The sequence below is a fragment of the Coturnix japonica genome, chromosome 2 (assembly GCF_054131305.1).
Source record: "Coturnix japonica strain WE chromosome 2, WE-NBRP24, whole genome shotgun sequence".
Taxonomy (NCBI): Eukaryota; Metazoa; Chordata; class Aves; order Galliformes; family Phasianidae; genus Coturnix; species Coturnix japonica.
In genome coordinates, this window is record NC_140664.1 from 301,010 (window position 1) to 321,531 (window position 20,522).

General features: G+C 57.4%; 1 protein-coding gene across 10 annotated transcripts in view; it reads right to left on the minus strand.

The window, feature by feature from the left end:
• OPLAH (5-oxoprolinase, ATP-hydrolysing) overlaps nucleotides 1-20,522 on the minus strand; it is a 142,187-nt gene that overhangs the window by 110,819 nt on the left and 10,846 nt on the right. For 9 of the 10 annotated variants that reach the window (XR_014942348.1, XM_085536841.1, XM_085536839.1 and 6 more), the window contains 6 exons: nucleotides 15,618-15,806; nucleotides 14,358-14,472; nucleotides 13,845-13,968; nucleotides 12,642-12,837; nucleotides 3,263-3,428; nucleotides 25-163 (listed from right to left, as the gene is read on the minus strand). Coding sequence is in view for 9 of the 10 variants with exons in the window: in XM_085536841.1 (XP_085392967.1) it covers nucleotides 25-163; nucleotides 3,263-3,428; nucleotides 12,642-12,837; nucleotides 13,845-13,968; nucleotides 14,358-14,472; nucleotides 15,618-15,806 (929 nt within the window). In the remaining variant the exon portion in view is untranslated. Of the gene's footprint in view, nucleotides 1-24; nucleotides 164-3,262; nucleotides 3,429-7,148; nucleotides 7,183-12,641; nucleotides 12,838-13,844; nucleotides 13,969-14,357; nucleotides 14,473-15,617; nucleotides 15,807-20,522 lie in introns of all 10 variants that reach the window. The other variant, XM_085536840.1, reaches the window with a different exon arrangement.

Below are 20,522 nucleotides of genomic sequence, written 5' to 3' on the forward strand. Positions count from 1 at the left end.
TATCCCCTATTAACCCCCCATTACCGGTACATGAGCCGTGACCCCCCCCCCGCAGCCACTGTCTGTATGTTGAGCTGTGGGCTCTGGATGCTGATCCCGGCCGTGACCCCGTCGTACACGTGCTCCAGGCGACCCGCAAAGCGGCTCACATCCGTCGATGTCCCTATAAACACATACAGCCCCATAGCGACCCATAGCGACCCATAGAGCATCATACGGCCCCATAGCGACCCATAGAGCATCATACGGCCCCATAGAGCACCATACAGCCCCATAGAGCACCATACAGCCCCATATACAGCCCCATAGCGCTGCTCCAGGCGACCCGCAAAGCGGCTCACGTCCGTCGACGTCCCTATTAACACATACAGCCCCATAGCGACCCATAGCGACCCATAGAGCATCATACGGCCCCATAGCAACCCATAGAGCATCATACGGCCCCATAGCGACCCATAGAGCATCATACAGCCCCATAGAGCACCATACAGCCCCATATACAGCCCCATATACAGCCCCATATACAGCCCCATAGCGCTGCTCCAGGCGACCCGCAAAGCGGCTCACGTCCGTCGACGTCCCTATAAACACATACAGCCCCATAGCGACCCATAGCGACCCATAGAGCATCATACGGCCCCATAGCAACCCATAGAGCATCATACGGCCCCATAGCGACCCATAGAGCATCATACGGCCCCATAGCGACCCATAGAGCATCATACGGCCCCATAGCGACCCATAGAGCATCATACGGCCCCATAGCGACCCATAGAGCATCATACGGCCCCATAGAGCACCATAGGGCAACATACAGCCCTATATACAGCCCCATAGAGCATCATACGGCCCCATAGCGACCCATATACAGCCCCATAGAGCACCATACGGCCCCATAGCGACCCATAGCAACCCATATACAGCCCCATAGCGCTGCTCCAGGCGACCCGCAAAGCGGCTCACGTCCGTCGACGTCCCTATAAACCCATAGAACCCCATAGAGCATCATACGGCCCCATAGAGCATCATACGGCCCCCTAGCGACCCATATACAGCCCCATAGAGCACCATACAGTCCCATAGAGCAACATACAGCCCCATAGAGCAACATACAGCCCCGTAGAGCACCATACAGCCCCATAGCGCCCCATAGAGCACCATACAGCCCTATAGCACCCCATAGAGCAACATACAGCCCCATAGAGCACCATACAGCCCCATATCGACCCATAGAGCACCATACAGCCCCATAGCACCCCATAGAGCACCATACAGCCCTATAGCACCCCATAGAGCACCATACAGCCCTATAGAGCACCATACAGCCCCATAGCGACCCATAGAGCACCATACAGCCCATAGCACCCCATAGAGCACCATACAGCCCTATAGCACCCCATAGAGCACCATACAGCCCTATAGCACCCCATAGAGCAAGATACAACCCCATAGCACCCCATAGAGCACCATACAGCCCCATAGCACCCCATAGAGCACCATACAGCCCCATAGCACCCCATAGAGCACCATACAGCCCTATAGCACCCCATAGAGCACCATACAGCCCCATAGCACCCCATAGAGCACCATACAGCCCCATAGCACCCCATAGAGCACCATACAGCCCCATAGCACCCCATAGAGCACCATACAGCCCCATAGCACCCCATAGAGCACCACACAGCCCCATAGCACCCCATAGAGCACCATACAGCCCCATAGCACCCCATAGAGCACCACACAGCCCCATAGCACCTCATAGAGCACCATACAGCCCTATAGTGCCCCAGAGAGCACCATACAGCCCCATAGCGACCCATAGAGCACCTTACAGCCCCATAGCACCCCATAGAGCACCATACAGCCCTATAGCGCACCACCCCCATCCCCACCCCCAATCCCCACCCCCCTTCCCCTCCCATATCTTGGCCCATTATGGGTCTGGGGTCGGCACCACATCCCCACCCCCCATCCCCCCATATCTTGTCCCATTATGGGGTCTGGGGTCAGCACCACATCCCTGCCCCCCACTCCCCCCGTCCCACCCCTCATTCCCCCCATATATTGGCCCTTTATGGGTCTGGGGTCCGCAGCCCCCCCATATCTTGTCCCATTATGGGTCTGGGGTCTGCAGCCCCCCCCATATATTGGCCCATTATGGGTCTGGGGGCTGCAGCCCCCCCCACCCCCCATCCCCCATTGCCCCATATAATGGTCCATTATGGTCCATTATGGGTCTGGGGTCGGCAACACATCCCTGCCCCCCATCCCCCCCAATCTGTCCCCCATCTTCCCCCATCCCCCCCCCACACTGAATCCCATGATGGGTCTGGGGTCGTCAGCCTCCCCCACACCCCCCACCCCCCATCCCCCCCTATACTGAATCCCATGATGGGTCTGGGGTCTGCAGCCCCCCCCCATCCCCCATCTCCCCCCATATATTGGCCCATTATGGGTCTGGGGTCAGCACCACATCCCCACCCCACCCTCCACCCCCCCCATCCCATTATCACCCCCCATCCCCCCCCATATTGAAGCCCATTATGGGGCCCCCCCCGTCCCCCCATATCTTGTCCCATGATGGGTCTGGGGTCTGCAGCCCCACCCCATCCCCCATCCCCCCCCACATTGAAGCCTATTATGGGTCTGGGGTCTTCAGCCTCCCCCCCACCCCCCACTCCCCATCCCCTCCCATATTGAATCCCATTAAGGGTCTGGGGTCTGCAGTCCCCTCTCATCCCCCCCCACATTGAATCCCATGATGGGTCTGGGGTCTGCACCCCCCCATATCTCGCCCCATGATGGGTCTGGGGTCTGCACCCCCCCATATCTCGTCCCATGATGGGTCTGGGGTCTGCACCCCCCCATATCTCGCCCCATGATGGGTCTGGGGTCTGCACCCCCCCATATCTCGCCCCATGATGGGTCTGGGGTCTGCACCCCCCCATATCTCGCCCCATGATGGGTCTGGGGTCTGTGCCCCCCCATATCTCGCCCCATGATGGGTCTGGGGTCTGTGCCCCCCCATATCTCGCCCCATGATGGGTCTGGGGTCTGTGCCCCCCCATATCTCGCCCCATGATGGGTCTGGGGTCTGCACCCCCCCATATCTCGTCCCATGATGGGTCTGGGGTCTGTGCCCCCCCATATCTCGCCCCATGATGGGTCTGGGGTCTGCAGCCCCCCATATCTCGCCCCACGATGGGTCTGGGGTCTGCACCCCCCCATATCTCGCCCCATGCTGTGTGTGCCCCCCCCTCACCTCCCATGTCGAACCCGATGAGGGGCCGGTTCTGCTGTTGGGTCCAGGCGGTTCTGGCGAATCCCAGCACCCCCCCAGCGGGACCCGACAGAACCGCGTGGGCTCCGCGGAACTGATCCAATGGGGTCAGGCCTCCATCGGAGCGCATGAACAGCACCGGGACTGACTGGGGGTAATGGGGGGAGGTTATGGGTCAGGGGTCCATTGGGGTTGGGGGTCCCATTGGGGTTTGGGGTCCCATTGAGGTTGGGGTCCCATTGAGGTTGGGGTCCTATAAGGGTTGGGGGTCCCATTGGGGTTGGGGTCCTATTGGGGTTGGGGTCCTTTAAGGATTGGGGGTCACATTGGGGTTGGGGGTCCCATAGGAACTGGGGGACCCATAGGTCCCATTGGGGTTGGGGGTCCCATTGGGGTTAGGGTCCCATAGAGATTGGGGGTCCCATTGGGGCTGGGGCTCCCATTGGGTGTGGGGGTCCTTTAAGGGTTGGGGTCCCATTGGGGTTGGGGTCCTTTAAGGGTTAGAGGTCCCATTGGGGTTGGGGTCCTTTAAGGGTTGGGGGTCCCATTGGGGTTGGGGTCCCATAGGTGTTGGGGGTCCTATTGGGGTTGGGGTCCCATTGGGGTTGGGGGTCCCACTGAACTGATCCAGTGGGGTCAGCCCCCCGTCGGAGCGCATGAACAGCACCGGGACTGACTGCGGGTAATGGGGAGGGGGCGTTAAGGATGGGGGTCCATTGGGGTTGGGGTCCATTGGGGTTGGGGTCCCATTGGGGTTGGGGTCCCATTGGGATTGGGGGTCCTATTGGGGTTGAGGGTCCTTTAAGGGTTGGGGGTCCCATTGGGGTTGGGGGTCCTTTAAGGGTTAGGGGTCCTATTGGGGTTAGGGTCCCATAGAAGTTGGGGGTCCCATTGGGGTTGGGGGTCCTTTAAGGATTAGGGGTCCCATTGGGGTTGGGGGTCCCACTGAACTGATCCAATGGGGTCAGGCCCCCGTCGGAGCGCATGAACAGAACCGGGACTGACTGAAGGGCAATGGGGGAGGTTATGGGTCAGGGGTCCCATTGGGGTTGGGGGTCCTTTAAGGGTTGGGGGTCCCATTGGGGTTGGGGTCCCATTGGGGTTGGGGTCCCATTGGGATTGGGGGTTCTATTGGGGTTGAGGGCCCTTTAAGGGTTGGGGGTCCCATTGGGGTTGGGGGTCCCACTGAACTGATCCAATGGGGTCAGCCCGCCATCGGAGCGCATGAACAGAACTGGGACTGACTGGGGGCAATAGGGGAGGGGGCGTTAAGGATGGGGGTCCATTGGGGTTGGGGTCCTTTAAGGGTTGGGGTCCCATAGAGGTTGGGGGTCCCATTGGGGTTGGGGTCCTTTAAGGGTTAGGGGTTCCATTGGGGTTGGGGGTCCTTTAAGGGTTGGGGTCCCATTGGGGTTGGGGGTCCTTTAAGGGTTAGGGTCCCCATTGGGGTTGGGGTCCCATTGGGGTTGGGGGTCCTTTAAGGATTAGGGGTCCCATTGGGGTTGGGGTCCCACTGAACTGATCCAATGGGGTCAGACCCCCGTCGGAGCGCATGAACAGCACCGGGACTGACTGAAGGGCAATGGGGGAGGTTATGGGTCAGGGGTCCCATTGGGGTTGGGGGTCCCATTGGGGTTTGGGGTCCCATTGAGGTTAGGGTCCCATTGGGGTTGGGGTCCTATAAGGATTGGGGGTCCCATTGGGGTTGGGGTCCTATTGGGGTTGGGGTCCTTTAAGGATTGGGGGTCACATTGGGGTTGGGGGTCCCATAGGAACTGGGGGACCCATAGGTCCCAATGGGGTTGGGGGTCCCATTGGGGTTAGGGTCCCATAGAGATTGGGGGTCCCATTGGGGCTGGGGGTCCCATTGGGTGTGGGGGTCCTTTAAGGGTTAGGGGTCCCATTAGGGTTGGGGTCCCATTGGGGCTGGGGGTCCTTTAAGGGTTGGGGTCTCATTGGGGTTGGGGGTTCTTTAAGGGTTGGGGGGCCTATTGGGGTTGGGGGTCCTTTAAGGGTTAGGGGTTCCATTGGGGTTGGGGTCCATTGGGGTTGGGGTCTCATTGGGGTTGGGGTCCTTTAAGGGTTGGGGTCCCATTGGGGTTGGGGGTCCCTTAAGGGTTAGGGGTCCATTGGGGTTGGGGTCCTTTAAGGGTTGGGGTCTCATTGGGGTTGGGGGTCCTTTAAGGGTTAGGGGTCCATTGGGGTTGGGGTCCTTTAAGGGTTAGGGGTCCCACTGGGGTTGGGGTCCTTTAAGGGTTAGGGGTCCCATTGGGGTTGGGGTCCTTTAAGGGTTGGGGGTCCTATTGGGGTTGGGGGTCCATTAAGGGTTAGGGGTCCTATTGGGGTTGGGGTCCTTTAAGGGTTGGGGGTCCCATTGGGGTTGGGGGTCCTATTGGGGTTGGGGTCCTTTAAGGGTTAGGGGTCCCATTGGGGTTGGGGTCCTTTAAGGGTTAGGGGTCCTATTGGGGTTGGGGTCCTTTAAGGGTTAGGGTCCCCATTGGGGTTGGGGTCCCATTGGGCTTGGGGGTCCTTTAAGGGTTAGGGGTCCATTGGGGTTGGGGTCCCACTGAACTGATCCAATGGGGTCAGGCCCCCGTCGGAGCGCATGAACAGAACTGGAACCGACTGAGGGCAATGGGGGAGGTTATGGGTCAGGGGTACCATTGGGGTTGGGGTCCTATAAGGGTTGGGGGTCCCATTGGGGTTGGGGTCCTATTGGGGTTGGGGTCCTTTAAGGATTGGGGGTCACATTGGGGTTGGGGGTCCCATAGGAACTGGGGGACCCATAGGTCCCAATGGGGTTGGGGGTCCCATTGGGGTTAGGGTCCCATAGAGATTGGGGGTCCCATTGGGGCTGGGGTCCCATTGGGGTTGGGGTCCTTTAAGGGTTGGGGTCCCATTGGGGTTGGGGTCCCATTGGGGTTGGGGGTCCTATTGGGGTTGGGGTCCTTTAAGGATTGGGGGTCACATTGGGGTTGGGGGTCCCATTGGGGTTGGGGTCCCATTGGGGTTGGGGTCCTTTAAGGGTTGGGGTCCCATTGGGGTTGGGGTCCCATTGGGGTTGGGGTCCTTTAAGGGTTGGGGTCCCATTGGGGTTGGGGTCCCATTGGGGTTGGGGTCCTTTAAGGGTTGGGGTCTCATTGGGGTTGGGGTCCTTTAAGGGTTGGGGGTCCCATTGAGGTTGGGGGTCCTTTAAGGGTTAGGGGTTCCATTGGGGTTGGGGTCCTTTAAGGGTTAGGGTCCCCATTGGGGTTGGGGTCCTTTAAGGGTTAGGGGTCCTATTGGGGTTGGGGTCCTTTAAGGGTTAGGGGTCCCATTGGGGATGGGGTCCCATTGGGGTTGGGGGTCCTTTAAGGGTTGTGGGTCCCATTGGGGTTGGGGGTCCCACTGAACTGATCCAATGGGGTCAGGCCCCCGTCGGAGCACATGAACAGCACCGGGACCGACTGAGGGCAATGGGGGAGGTTATGGGTCAGGGGTACCATTGGGGTTGGGGTCCTATAAGGGTTGGGGGTCCCATTGGGGTTGGGGTCCTATAAGGGTTGGGGGTCCCATTGGGGTTGGGGGTCCCATAGGAACTGGGGGACCCATAGGTCCCAATGGGGTTGGGGGTCCCATTGGGGTTAGGGTCCCATAGAGATTGGGGGTCCCATTGGGGCTGGGGTCCCATTGGGGTTGGGGTCCTTTAAGGGTTGGGGTCCCATTGGGGTTGGGGTCCTATTGGGGTTGGGGTCCTTTAAGGGTTGGGGTCTCATTGGGGTTGGGGTCCTTTAAGGGTTGGGGGTCCCATTGAGGTTGGGGGTCCTTTAAGGGTTGGGGGTCCCATTGGGGTTGGGGGTCCCACTGAACTGATCCAGTGGGGTCAGACCCCCGTCGGAGCGCATGAACAGCACCGGGACTGACTGAAGGGCAATGGGGAGGGGGCGTTAAGGATGGGGGTCCATTGGGGTCGGGGGCCCTTTAAGGGTTGGGGGTCTACTGGGGTCAGGGGTCCTTTAAGGATTGGGGGTCCCATTGGGGCTTGGGGGTTTGGGGGTCCTTTAAGGGTTAGGGGTCCCATTGGGGTTGGGGTCCCATTGGGGTTAGGGTCCCATAGAGATTGGGGGTCCCATTGGGGCCAGGGGTCCCATTGAGGTTGGGGGTCCTAGTGAGTATGGGGGTCCCATTGGGGTTGGGGGTCCAAGTGGAGATTGGGACCCATAGAGGTTGGGGGTCCCATAGAGGTTGGGGGTCCCATTGGGGTTGGGGGTCCTTTAAGGGTTGGGGTCCTTTAAGGGTTGGGGTCTCATTGGGGTTGGGGGTCCTTTAAGGGTTGGGGGTCCTATTGGGGTTGGGGTCCATTGGGGTTGGGGTCTCATTGGGGTTGGGGTCCTTTAAGGGTTGGGGGTCCCATTGAGGTTGGGGTCCCATTGGGGTTGGGGTCCCATTGGGATTGGGGTCCTTTAAGGGTTGGGGGTCCCATTGGGGTTGGGGTCCCATTGGGGTTGGGGGTCCCACTGAACTGATCCAGTGGGGTCAGCCCCCCGTCGGAGCGCATGAACAGCACCGGGACTGACTGCGGGTAATGGGGGGAGGTTATGGGTCAGGGGTCCCATTGGGGTTGGGGGTCCCATTGGGGTTGGGGGTCCTTTAAGGATTAGGGGTCCCATTGGGGTTGGGGGTCCTTTAAGGATTGTGGGTCCCATTGGGGTTGGGGGTCCCGCTGAACTGATCCAATGGGGTCAGCCCACCATCAGAGCGCATGAACAGAACCGGGACCGACTGAGGGCAGCGACAGGAGGGGGGTTAAGGGTTGGGGGTCCCATTGGGGTTGGGGGTCCTTTAAGGATTGGGGGTCCCATTGGGGTTGGGGGTCCCACTGAACTGATCCAATGGGGTCAGCCCCCGTCGGAGCGCATGAACAGAACCGGAACCGACTGAGGGCAACAGGGGGGGAGAGGGGCGTTAAGGGTTGGGGGTCCCATTGGGGTTGGGGGCCCTTTAAGGGTTAGGGGTCCCATTGGGGTTGGGGGCCCTTTAAGGATGGGGGTTCCATTGGGGTTGGGGGTCCCATTGGGGTTGGGGGTTTGGGGGACCTTTAAGGGTTAGGGGTCCCATTTGGGGTTGGGGGTCCCAGTGGATATAGGGGTCCCATTGGGGTTGGGGTCCCATTGGGATTAGGGTCCCATAGAAGTTGGGGGTCCCATTGGGGTTGGGGTCCTTTAAGGGTTGGGGGTCCCATTGGGGTTGGGGGTCCTTTAAGGGTTGGGGGTCCCATTGGGGTTGGGGTCCCATTGGGGTTGGGGTCCCATTGGGATTGGGGTCCCATTGGGATTAGGGTCCCATAGAAGTTGGGGGTCCCATTGGGGTTGGGGGTCCTTTAAGGGTTGGGGGTCCCATTGGGGTTGGGGTCCCATTGGGGTTGGGGTCCCATTGGGATTGGGGGTCCTATTGGGTTTGGGGGTCCTTTAAGGGTTGGGGGTCCCATTGGGGTTGGGGGTCCTTTAAGGGTTGGGGTCCCATTGGATGTGGGGGTCCCATTGGGGTTGAGGGTCCTTTAAGGGTTGGGGGTCCCATTGGGGTTGGGGGTCCCATTGGGGTTGGGGGTTTGGGGGACCTTTAAGGGTTAGGGGTCCCATTTGGGGTTGGGGGTCCCAGTGGATATAGGGGTCCCATTGGGGTTGGGGTCCCATTGGGATTAGGGTCCCATAGAAGTTGGGGGTCCCATTGGGGTTGGGGTCCTTTAAGGGTTGGGGTCCCATTGGGATTAGGGTCCCATAGAAGTTGGAGGTCCCATTGGGGTTGGGGGTCCTTTAAGGGTTGGGGTCCCATTGGGATTAGGGTCCCATAGAAGTTGGGGGTCCCATTGGGGTTGGGGGTCCTTTAAGGGTTGGGGTCCCATTGGGGTTGGGGTCCCACTGAACTGATCCAATGGGGTCAGGCCCCCGTCGGAGCGCATGAACAGAACCGGAACCGACTGAGGGCAATAGGGGAGGGGGGTTAAGGGTTGGGGTCCCATTGGGTGTGGGGGTCCCATTGGATGTAAGGGTCCCATCGGGGTTGGGGGCCCTTTAAGGGTTGTGGGTCCCATTGGGGTTGGGGGTCCCACTGAACTGATCCAATGGGGTCAGCCCCCCGTCGGAGCGCATGAACAGAACCGGAACCGACTGAGGGCAATAGGGTTGGGGGCATTAAGGATGGGGGTCCCATTGGGGTTGGGGGTCCTAGTGAGTATGGGGGTTCCATTGGGGTTGGGGGTCCCATTGGGGTTGGGGGTCCCATTGGAGGTGGGGATCCCATTGGGGTTGGGGTTACTTTAAGGATTGGGGGGTCCCATAGAGGTTGTGGTTCTCTAAGGGTTGGGGGTCCTTTAAGGGTTAGGGGTCCCATTGGGGTCGGGGTTCCTCTAAGGGTTGAGGGTCCCATTGGGGTTGGGGGTCCCATTGGGGTTGGGGCTTTGGGGGTCCTTTAAGGGTTGGGGGTCCCATTGAGGGTGGGGGTCCCATTGGGGTCGGGGGTACTTTAAGGATTGAGGGTCCCATTGGGGCTGGGGTCCTTTAAGGGTTAGGGGCCCCATTGGGGGTGGGGGTCCCATTGGGGGTTGGGGGTCCCATTTAAGGGTTAGGGGACCCATTGGGTGTGGGGGTCCCATTGGGGTCGGGGGCCCTTTAAGGATTAGGGGTCCCATTGGGGTTGGAGGTCCCATTGGGGTTAGGGTCCCATAGAGGTTGGGGGTCCCATTGGGGTCGGGGGCCCTTTAAGGGTTGGGGGTCCCATAGAGGTTGGGGGTCCCATTGGGGTTGGGGTCCTTTAAGGGTTAGGGGTCCCATTGGGGTAGGGGGTACTTTAAGGGTTGGGGGTCACATTGGGGTTGGAGTTCCCATTGGGGTTATGGTCCCATAGGGGTTGGGGGCCCTTTAAGGATTGGGGGTCCCATTGGAGGTGGGGGTCCAAGTGGAGCTGGGGGTCCCACTGGGGTTGGGGGTACTTTAAGGGTTGGGGGTCCCATTGGAGTTGGGGGTCCTTTAAGGGTTGGGGGTCCTATTAGGTGTGGGGTCCCACTGGGGGTGGGGGTCCTTTAAGGGTTGGGGGTCCCATTGGAGTTGGGGGTCCTTTAAGGGTTGGGGGTCCTATTGGGTGTGGGGTCCCACTGGGGGTGGGGGTCCTTTAAGGGTTGGGGGTCCCATTGGGGTTGGGGTCCCATAGAGATTGAGGGTCCCATAGAGGTTGGGGGCCCCATTGGGTTCGGGAGTCCTATTGGGGTTGGGGTCCCATAAAAGTTGGGGGTCCAATTGGGGTCCCATTGGGATTGTGGATCCAGTAAGGATTGGGGGTCCCATTGGGGTTGGGGGTCCCAATGAGGTTGGGATCCCATAGAGGTTGGGGTCCCATTGAGGTTGGGGGTCCTTTAAGGATTGGGGGTCCCATTGGGGTTGGGGGTCCTTTAAGGGTTGGGGTCCCATTGGGGTTGGGGGTCCCATTGGGGTTGGGGGTTTGGGGGACCTTTAAGGGTTAGGGGTCCCATTTGGGGTTGGGGGTCCCAGTGTATATAGGGGTCCCATTGGGGTTGGGGTCCCATTGGGATTAGGGTCCCATAGAAGTTGGGGGTCCCATTGGGGTTGGGGTCCTTTAAGGGTTGGGGGTCCCATTGGGGTTGGGGGTCCTTTAAGGGTTGGGGGTCCCATTGGGGTTGGGGTCCCATTGGGGTTGGGGTCCCATTGGGATTGGGGGTCCTATTGGGTTTGGGGGTCCTTTAAGGGTTGGGGGTCCCATTGGGGTTGGGGGTCCTTTAAGGGTTGGGGTCCCATTGGATGTGGGGGTCCCATTGGGGTTGAGGGTCCTTTAAGGGTTGGGGTCCCATTGGGGTTGGGGGTCCCATTGGGGTTGGGGGTTTGGGGGACCTTTAAGGGTTAGGGGTCCCATTTGGGGTTGGGGGTCCCAGTGTATATAGGGGTCCCATTGGGGTTGGGGTCCTTTAAGGGTTGGGGGTCCCATTGGGGTTGGGGGTTGGGGGACCTTTAAGGGTTGGGGGTCCCATTGGGGTTGGGGTTCCCATTGTTGTTGGGGCCCTTTAAGGGTTGGGGGTCCCATTGGGGTTGGGGGTCTTTAAGGATTGGGGTCCCATTGGGGTGGGTGTGCCATTGGTGGTTGGGGGTCCCATTGGGGTTGGGGGTCCTTTAAGGGTTGGGGGTCCCATTGGGGTTGGGGGTCCTTTAAGGGTTGGGGTCCCATTGGGGTTGGAGGTCCATCCATCCCATCCATCCATCCATGGGACCCCCCCTCCCTCCATATTGGTCCCCCTCCCTGCCATATTGGGACCCCCCTCCCACCATATTGAGACCCCAGCACCATATTGGAATCCACCCTCCATATTGAGACCCCCCCCCACCATATTGGGACCCCCCCACCATATTGGTTCTCCTCCGCCATATTGGGACTCTCCCACCATACTGGGAATGCCCCCTCCGTATTGGGACCCCCCCACCATATTGGTCCCCCCCGCCATATTAGGATCCCCCACCATATTGGTCCTCCCTTCCCCTGCCATATTGGGACCCCCACCATATTGGGACCCCTCTCCCACCATATTGGGATCCCCCCTCCATATTGGGACCCCCCCCACCATATTGGGACCCCCCCCCACCATATTGGGACCCCACCTTCCAACATTATTGGTCCCCCCCCACCATATTGGGACCCCCCCCACCATATTGGGACCCCCACACACCATATTGTGACCCCCCCCACCATATTGGGACCCCACCTTCCAACATTATTGGTCCCCCCCCACCATATTGGGACCCCCACACACCATATTGGGACCCCCACACACCATATTGGGACCCCCACACACCATATTGGGACCCCCACACACCATACTGGGACCCCCCCCACCATATTGGGACCCCACCCACCATATTGGAATCCACTCTCCATATTGAGACCCCCCCACCATATCGAGACCCCCCCACCATATTGGGACCCCCCACCATATTGGGACCCCCCCCACCATATTGGGACCCCCCCCACCATACTGGAATCCACTCTCCATATTGAGACCCCCCCACCATATTGGGACCCCCCCCACCATACTGGAATCCACTCTCCATATTGAGACCCCCCCACCATATTGGGACCCCCCCCACCATACTGGAATCCACTCTCCATATTGAGACCCCCCCACCATATTGGGACCCCCCCCACCATATTGGGACCCCCCCACCATATCGAGACCCCTCCACCATATTGGGACCCCCCCATCCATATTCAGGACCCCCCCCACCATATTGGTCCCCCCCCACCATATTGGGACCCCCCCTCTATATTGGGAACCCCCGGCCATATTAGTCCCCCCCCCCCCCCCCCCTATAGCCCCCCCCACCTTGAGCCTGTCGGTGAAGCCCCCCTGGAAGCTGTGCAGGTATCGGTGCAGGGTGGGGCTGAGATACGCGTCGGCGCAGGCCGTCAAACCCCGCGGCACCGCACGCGCCATCCCCGACAGCGACGACGACAGCGACACGTGGGAGAAACCCATGGAGCGCAGCAGGGACAGCACCTGGGACTCGTGTGTGGGGCAGCTATGGGGTAATGGGGTAAATGGGGGTAAATGGGGGTAAATGGGGGATAAATGGGGGATAAATGGGGGTAAATGGGGGATAAATGGGGGTAAATGGGGGTAAATGGGGTTAAATGGGGGTAATTGGGGGGTAAATGGGGGTAAATGGGTGTAAATGGGGGATAAATGGGGGTAAATGGGGGATAAATGGGGGTAAATGGGGGTAAATGGGGGATAAATGGGGGTAAATGGGGTTAAATGGGGGTAATTGGGGGGTAAATGGGGATAAATGGGGGTAAATGGGGGTAAATGGGGGATAAATGGGGGTAAATGGGGGTAAATGGGGGTAAATGGGGGTAAATGGGGGATACATGGGGGTAAATGGGGTTAAATGGGGGATAAATGGGGGTAAATGGGGGTAAATGGGGGATACATGGGGGTAAATGGGGGTAAATGGGGGTAAATGGGGCTGGAAACCCATGGAGAGCAGCAGGGACAGCACCTGGGACTCGTGGGATGGGCAGCTGGGGGGGGGGTAAATGGGGGGTTGGGGTCATGGATGGGGTTGGGTTTGGTTTGGGGTTGGTTTGGGGTCATGGATGGGGTTGGGTTGGTTTGGGGTCATGGATGCGGTTGGGTTGGGTTGGGGTCATGGATGGGGTTGGGTTGGGTTGGGTTGGGGTGGGATTGGTTTGGGGTTAGGTTGGGTTGGGGTCATGGATGGGGTTGGGTTTGGTTTGGGGTTGGTTTGGGGTTGGGTGTTGGGTTGGGTTGGGGTCATGGATGAGGTTGGGTTGGGTTGGGTTGGAGTCATGAATAGGGTTGGGTTGGGGTCATGGATGGGGCTGGGGTTGGGTTGGGGTTGGGTTGAGATCATGAATGGGGCTGGGTTGGGGTCATGGATGGGGTTGGGATGGGGTCATGGATGGGGTTGAGTTTGGGGGTTGGGTTGGGATTGGGTTGGGGTTGGGGTCCCACTTATGGGTCCCACTTATGGGTCCCAGTTGTGTGTCCGTGCCCCATACGTACGTGTATGAGTGCAGCAGCAGCACGGCAGCACTCCTGATCCCTCGGTCCCAAACCTTCTGCAGCTCCACACGGAGAGAATCCAAATCGGGGGGGGACACAACCAGCAGCTCCTCCCCACTGCGACCTGCCAGGACCCAACAGTGCACCATTAACACCAATGGGAGCTGCCAGGACCCAAAGAGAAAGGAACCCTGCTGTGTGAGCTGCCAGGACCCAAACAGCATTAACACACTGTGAGCTGCCAGGACCCAAGCAGCCCTGATCTAAAGTGACCCCCAACCCCCCCCATAAACCTCCATAACCCCACCCCACAACCCCCCTACCCCATAACCCCATACCCACCCCATAACCCCATAACCCCATAACCCCATAACCCCATACCCTATAACCCCATAACCCCATAACAACCCCATAACCCCATAACCCCATAACCCCATAACAACCCCATAACCCCATAACAACCCCATAACCCCATAACCCCATAACAACCCCATAACCCCATAACCCCATTACCCTTCACTCTCTGCATGGTGTCGGTTCCGGGCAGCTGACAGTCGGGTCGAACCGGGACCAGCCGCTCGTCCACCTCGATCACCTCCTCATACAGAGGGGGGGGGCAGCGCACAGACTGTATGGGATATTAATAGGGTCAATGGGGTTATTGGGGTATTGGGGGTAATGGGGGGTAATGAGGGTTAATGGGGTAATGGGGGTAATGGGGGTAATGGGGTAATGGGGGTAATGGGGGCATATGGGGGGTAATGGGGTAATGGGGGTTAATGGGGTATTGGGGTAATGGGGGTAATGGGGTATTGGGGTAATGGGGGTAATGGGGTAATGGGGGTAATGGGGTAATGGGATAATGGGGGTAATGGGGTAATGGGGGTAATGGGGTAATGGGGTAATGGGGGTAATGGGGGTAATGGGGTAATGGGGTAATTGGGGTAATGGGTAATGGGGGTAATGGGGGTAATGGGGTAATGGGGAAATGGGGGTAATGGGGTTAATGGGGTTAATGGGGTTCATAGGGGTAATGGGGGTAATGGGGGCAATGCGGTAATGGGGGCAATGGGGGTAATGGGGGTAATGGGGTAATTGGGGTAATGGGGGTAATGGGGTAATGGGGGTAATGGGGGTAATGAAGGTAATGGGGGTAATGGGGGTAATGGGGTAATGGGGGGAATGGGGGGAATGGGGTAATGGGGGTAATGGGGGTAATGGAGGTAATGGGGGTAATGGAGGTAATGGGGTAATGGGGTAATGGGGTAATGGGGTAATGGGGGTAATGGGGTAATGTGGTTAATGGAGTAATGGGGTAATGGGGTAATTGGGGTAATGGGGGTAATGGGGTTAATGGGGGTAATGGGGTAATGGGGTAATGGGATTAATGGGGTAATGGGGGTAATGGGGTAATGGGGGTAATGGGGGTAATGGGGTAATGGGGGTAATGGGGTAATGGGGTATTGGGGTAATGGGGTATTGGGGTAATGGGGGTAATGGGGTAATGGGGGTAATGGGGTAATGGGGTATTGGGGGTAATGGGGGTAATGGGGTAATGGGGTAATGGGGGTAATGGGGTAATGGGGTAATTGGGGTAATGGGGTATTGGGGGTAATGGGGGTAATGGGGAAAAGGGTGTAATGGGGTAATGGGGTAATGGGGGTTAATGGGGGTTAATGGGGGTTAATGGGGTTAATGGAGGTTAATGGGGGTAATGGGGGCAATGGGGGCAATACCCTTTGCCCCCCACGTCCACTTGCCCCTTACACTCACCAAATCGAAGATGTCGGGCCGGGCCTGTGTCCCGATGTGCAGCAAATCCCGGAACCCGCGAGTGACCAAAAGAACCGAGCGCGCCCCACGGCGCTGCAGGAGGGCGTTGGTGGCAACGGTAGTGCCCATCCGGATCCATTGCAATGAGCTGCCGTCCAGTGCGCCCATAGGGGGAACAGGGACCCCACACTAAAGGGGGGGACACATAGGGATGGTTGGGACCCATAGGGATGGATGGGACCCACGGCGCTGCAGGAGGGCGTTGGTGGCAACCGTGGTCCCCATCCGGATCCATTGTAATGAGCTGCCGTCCAGTGGGGCCAGAGGGGGAACAGGGACCCCACACTAAAGGGGGGGACACAAAGGGATGGATGGGATCTATAGGGGATGGATGGGACACATAGGGATGGATGGGATCTATAGGGGATGGATGGGATCTATAGGAGATGGATGGGACACATAGGGGATGGATGGGATCTATAGGGGATGGATGGGATCTATAGGGGATGGATGGGACACATAGGGATGGATGGGACACATAGGGATGGATGGGACACATAGGGGATGGATGGGATCTATAGGGGATGGATGGGATCTATAGGAGATGGATGGGACACATAGGGGATGGATGGGATCTATAGGGGATGGATGGGATCTATAGGGGATGGATGGGACATATAGGGATGGATGGGACACATAGGGATGGATGGGAAAAACAGGGGATGGATGGGACACATAGGGATGGATGGGACACATAGGGATGGATGGGACATATAGGGATGGATGGGACACAAAGGGATGGATGGGACACATAGGGATGGATGGGATCTATAGGGGATGGATGGGATCTATAGGGGATGGATGGGACACATAGGGATGGATGGGACACATAGGGATGGATGGGACACATAGGGGATGGATGGGATCTATAGGGGATGGATGGGACACATAGGGGATGGATGGGACCCATAGGGATGGATGGGACACATAGGGATGGATGGGACATATAGGGATGGATGGGACACATAGGGATGGATGGGACACATAGGGGATGGATGGGATCTATAGGGGATGGATGGGATCTATAGGGATGGATGGGACACATAGGGATGGATGGGATCTATAGGGATGGATGGGATCTATAGGGGATGGATGGGACACACAGGGATGGATGGGACATATAGGGGATGGATGGGACATATAGGGGATGGATGGGACATATAGGGATGGATGGGATCTATAGGGGATGGATGGGACACATAGGGGATGGATGGGACACATAGGGATGGATGGGACATATAGGGGATGGATGGAATCTATAGGGGATGGATGGGACACATACGGGATGGATGGGACCCATAGGGGATGGATGGGACACATAGGGGATGGATGGGACATATAGGGATGGATGGGATCTATAGGGGATGGATGGGACACATAGGGGATGGATGGGACATATAGGGGATGGATGGGACACATAGGGATGGATGGGACACATATGGATGGATGGGACATATAGGGATGGATGGGACATATAGGGATGGATGGGACATATAGGGGATGGATGGGATCTATAGGGGATGGATGGGACACATAGGGATGGATGGGAACAATAGGGGATGGATGGGACATATAGGGATGGATGGGACACATAGGGATGGATGGGAACAATAGGGGATGGATGGGAACAATAGGGGATGGATGGGACATATAGGGATGGATGGGACACATAGGGATGGATGGGATCTATAGGGATGGATGGGACACATAGGGATGGATGGGACATATAGGGATGGATGGGATCTATAGGGATGGATGGGACATATAGGGATGGATGGGACATATAGGGGATGGATGGGACACATAGGGATGGATGGGACACATAGGGATGGATGGGACACATAGGGATGGATGGGAACAATAGGGGATGGATGGGACACATATGGATGGATGGGATCTATAGGGGATGGATGGGATCTATAGGGGATGGATGGGATCTATAGGGATGGATGGGATCTATAGGGGATGGATGGGATCTATAGGGATGGATGGGATCTATAGGGGATGGATGGGATCTATAGGGATGGATGGGATCTATAGGGGATGGATGGGACCCACGGCGCTGCAGGAGGGCGTTGGTGGCAACCGTGGTCCCCATCCGGATCCATTGTAATGAGCTGCCGTCCAGTGGGGCCAGAGGGGGAACAGGGACCCCACACTAAAGGGGGGGACACAAAGGGATGGATGGGATCTATAGGGGATGGATGGGACACATAGGGATGGATGGGATCTATAGGGGATGGATGGGATCTATAGGAGATGGATGGGACACATAGGGGATGGATGGGATCTATAGGGGATGGATGGGATCTATAGGGGATGGATGGGACACATAGGGATGGATGGGACACATAGGGATGGATGGGACACATAGGGGATGGATGGGATCTATAGGGGATGGATGGGATCTATAGGAGATGGATGGGACACATAGGGGATGGATGGGATCTATAGGGGATGGATGGGATCTATAGGGGATGGATGGGACATATAGGGATGGATGGGACACATAGGGATGGATGGGAAAAACAGGGGATGGATGGGACACATAGGGATGGATGGGACACATAGGGATGGATGGGACATATAGGGATGGATGGGACACAAAGGGATGGATGGGACACATAGGGATGGATGGGATCTATAGGGGATGGATGGGACACATAGGGGATGGATGGGACACATATGGATGGATGGGATCTATAGGGGATGGATGGGATCTATAGGGGATGGATGGGACACATAGGGATGGATGGGACACATAGGGATGGATGGGACACATAGGGGATGGATGGGATCTATAGGGGATGGATGGGACACATAGGGGATGGATGGGACCCATAGGGATGGATGGGACACATAGGGATGGATGGGACATATAGGGATGGATGGGACACATAGGGATGGATGGGACACATAGGGGATGGATGGGATCTATAGGGGATGGATGGGATCTATAGGGATGGATGGGACACATAGGGATGGATGGGATCTATAGGGATGGATGGGATCTATAGGGGATGGATGGGACACACAGGGATGGATGGGACATATAGGGGATGGATGGGACATATAGGGGATGGATGGGACATATAGGGATGGATGGGATCTATAGGGGATGGATGGGACACATAGGGGATGGATGGGACACATAGGGATGGATGGGACATATAGGGGATGGATGGAATCTATAGGGGATGGATGGGACACATACGGGATGGATGGGACCCATAGGGGATGGATGGGACACATAGGGGATGGATGGGACATATAGGGATGGATGGGATCTATAGGGGATGGATGGGACACATAGGGGATGGATGGGACATATAGGGGATGGATGGGACACATAGGGATGGATGGGACACATATGGATGGATGGGACATATAGGGATGGATGGGACATATAGGGATGGATGGGACATATAGGGGATGGATGGGATCTATAGGGGATGGATGGGACACATAGGGATGGATGGGAACAATAGGGGATGGATGGGAACAATAGGGGATGGATGGGACATATAGGGATGGATGGGACACATAGGGATGGATGGGATCTATAGGGATGGATGGGACACATAGGGATGGATGGGACATATAGGGATGGATGGGATCTATAGGGATGGATGGGACATATAGGGATGGATGGGACATATAGGGGATGGATGGGACACATAGGGATGGATGGGACACATAGGGATGGATGGGACACATAGGGATGGATGGGAACAATAGGGGATGGATGGGAACAATAGGGGATGGATGGGACATATAGGGATGGATGGGACACATAGGGATGGATGGGATCTATAGGGATGGATGGGACACATAGGGATGGATGGGACATATAGGGATGGATGGGATCTATAGGGATGGATGGGACATATAGGGATGGATGGGACATATAGGGGATGGATGGGACACATATGGATGGATGGGATCTATAGGGGATGGATGGGATCTATAGGGGATGGATGGGACACATAGGGATGGATGGGACACATAGGGATGGATGGGACACATAGGGGATGGATGGGATCTATAGGGGATGGATGGGACACATAGGGGATGGATGGGACCCATAGGGATGGATGGGACATATAGGGATGGATGGGACATATAGGGATGGATGGGACACATAGGGATGGATGGGACACATAGGGGATGGATGGGATCTATAGGGGATGGATGGGATCTATAGGGGATGGATGGGATCTATAGGGATGGATGGGACACATAGGGATGGATGGGATCTATAGGGATGGATGGGATCTATAGGGGATGGATGGGACACACAGGGATGGATGGGACATATAGGGGATGGATGGGACATATAGGGGATGGATGGGACATATAGGGATGGATGGGATCTATAGGGGATGGATGGGACACATAGGGGATGGATGGGACACATAGGGATGGATGGGACATATAGGGGATGGATGGAATCTATAGGGGATGGATGGGACACATACGGGATGGATGGGACCCATAGGGGATGGATGGGACACATAGGGGATGGATGGGACATATAGGGATGGATGGGATCTATAGGGGATGGATGGGACACATAGGGGATGGATGGGACACATAGGGATGGATGGGACATATAGGGGATGGATGGAATCTATAGGGGATGGATGGGACACATACGGGATGGATGGGACCCATAGGGGATGGATGGGACACATAGGGGATGGATGGGACACATAGGGATGGATGGGATCTATAGGGGATGGATGGGACACATAGGGGATGGATGGGACATATAGGGGATGGATGGGACACATAGGGATGGATGGGACACATATGGATGGATGGGACATATAGGGATGGATGGGA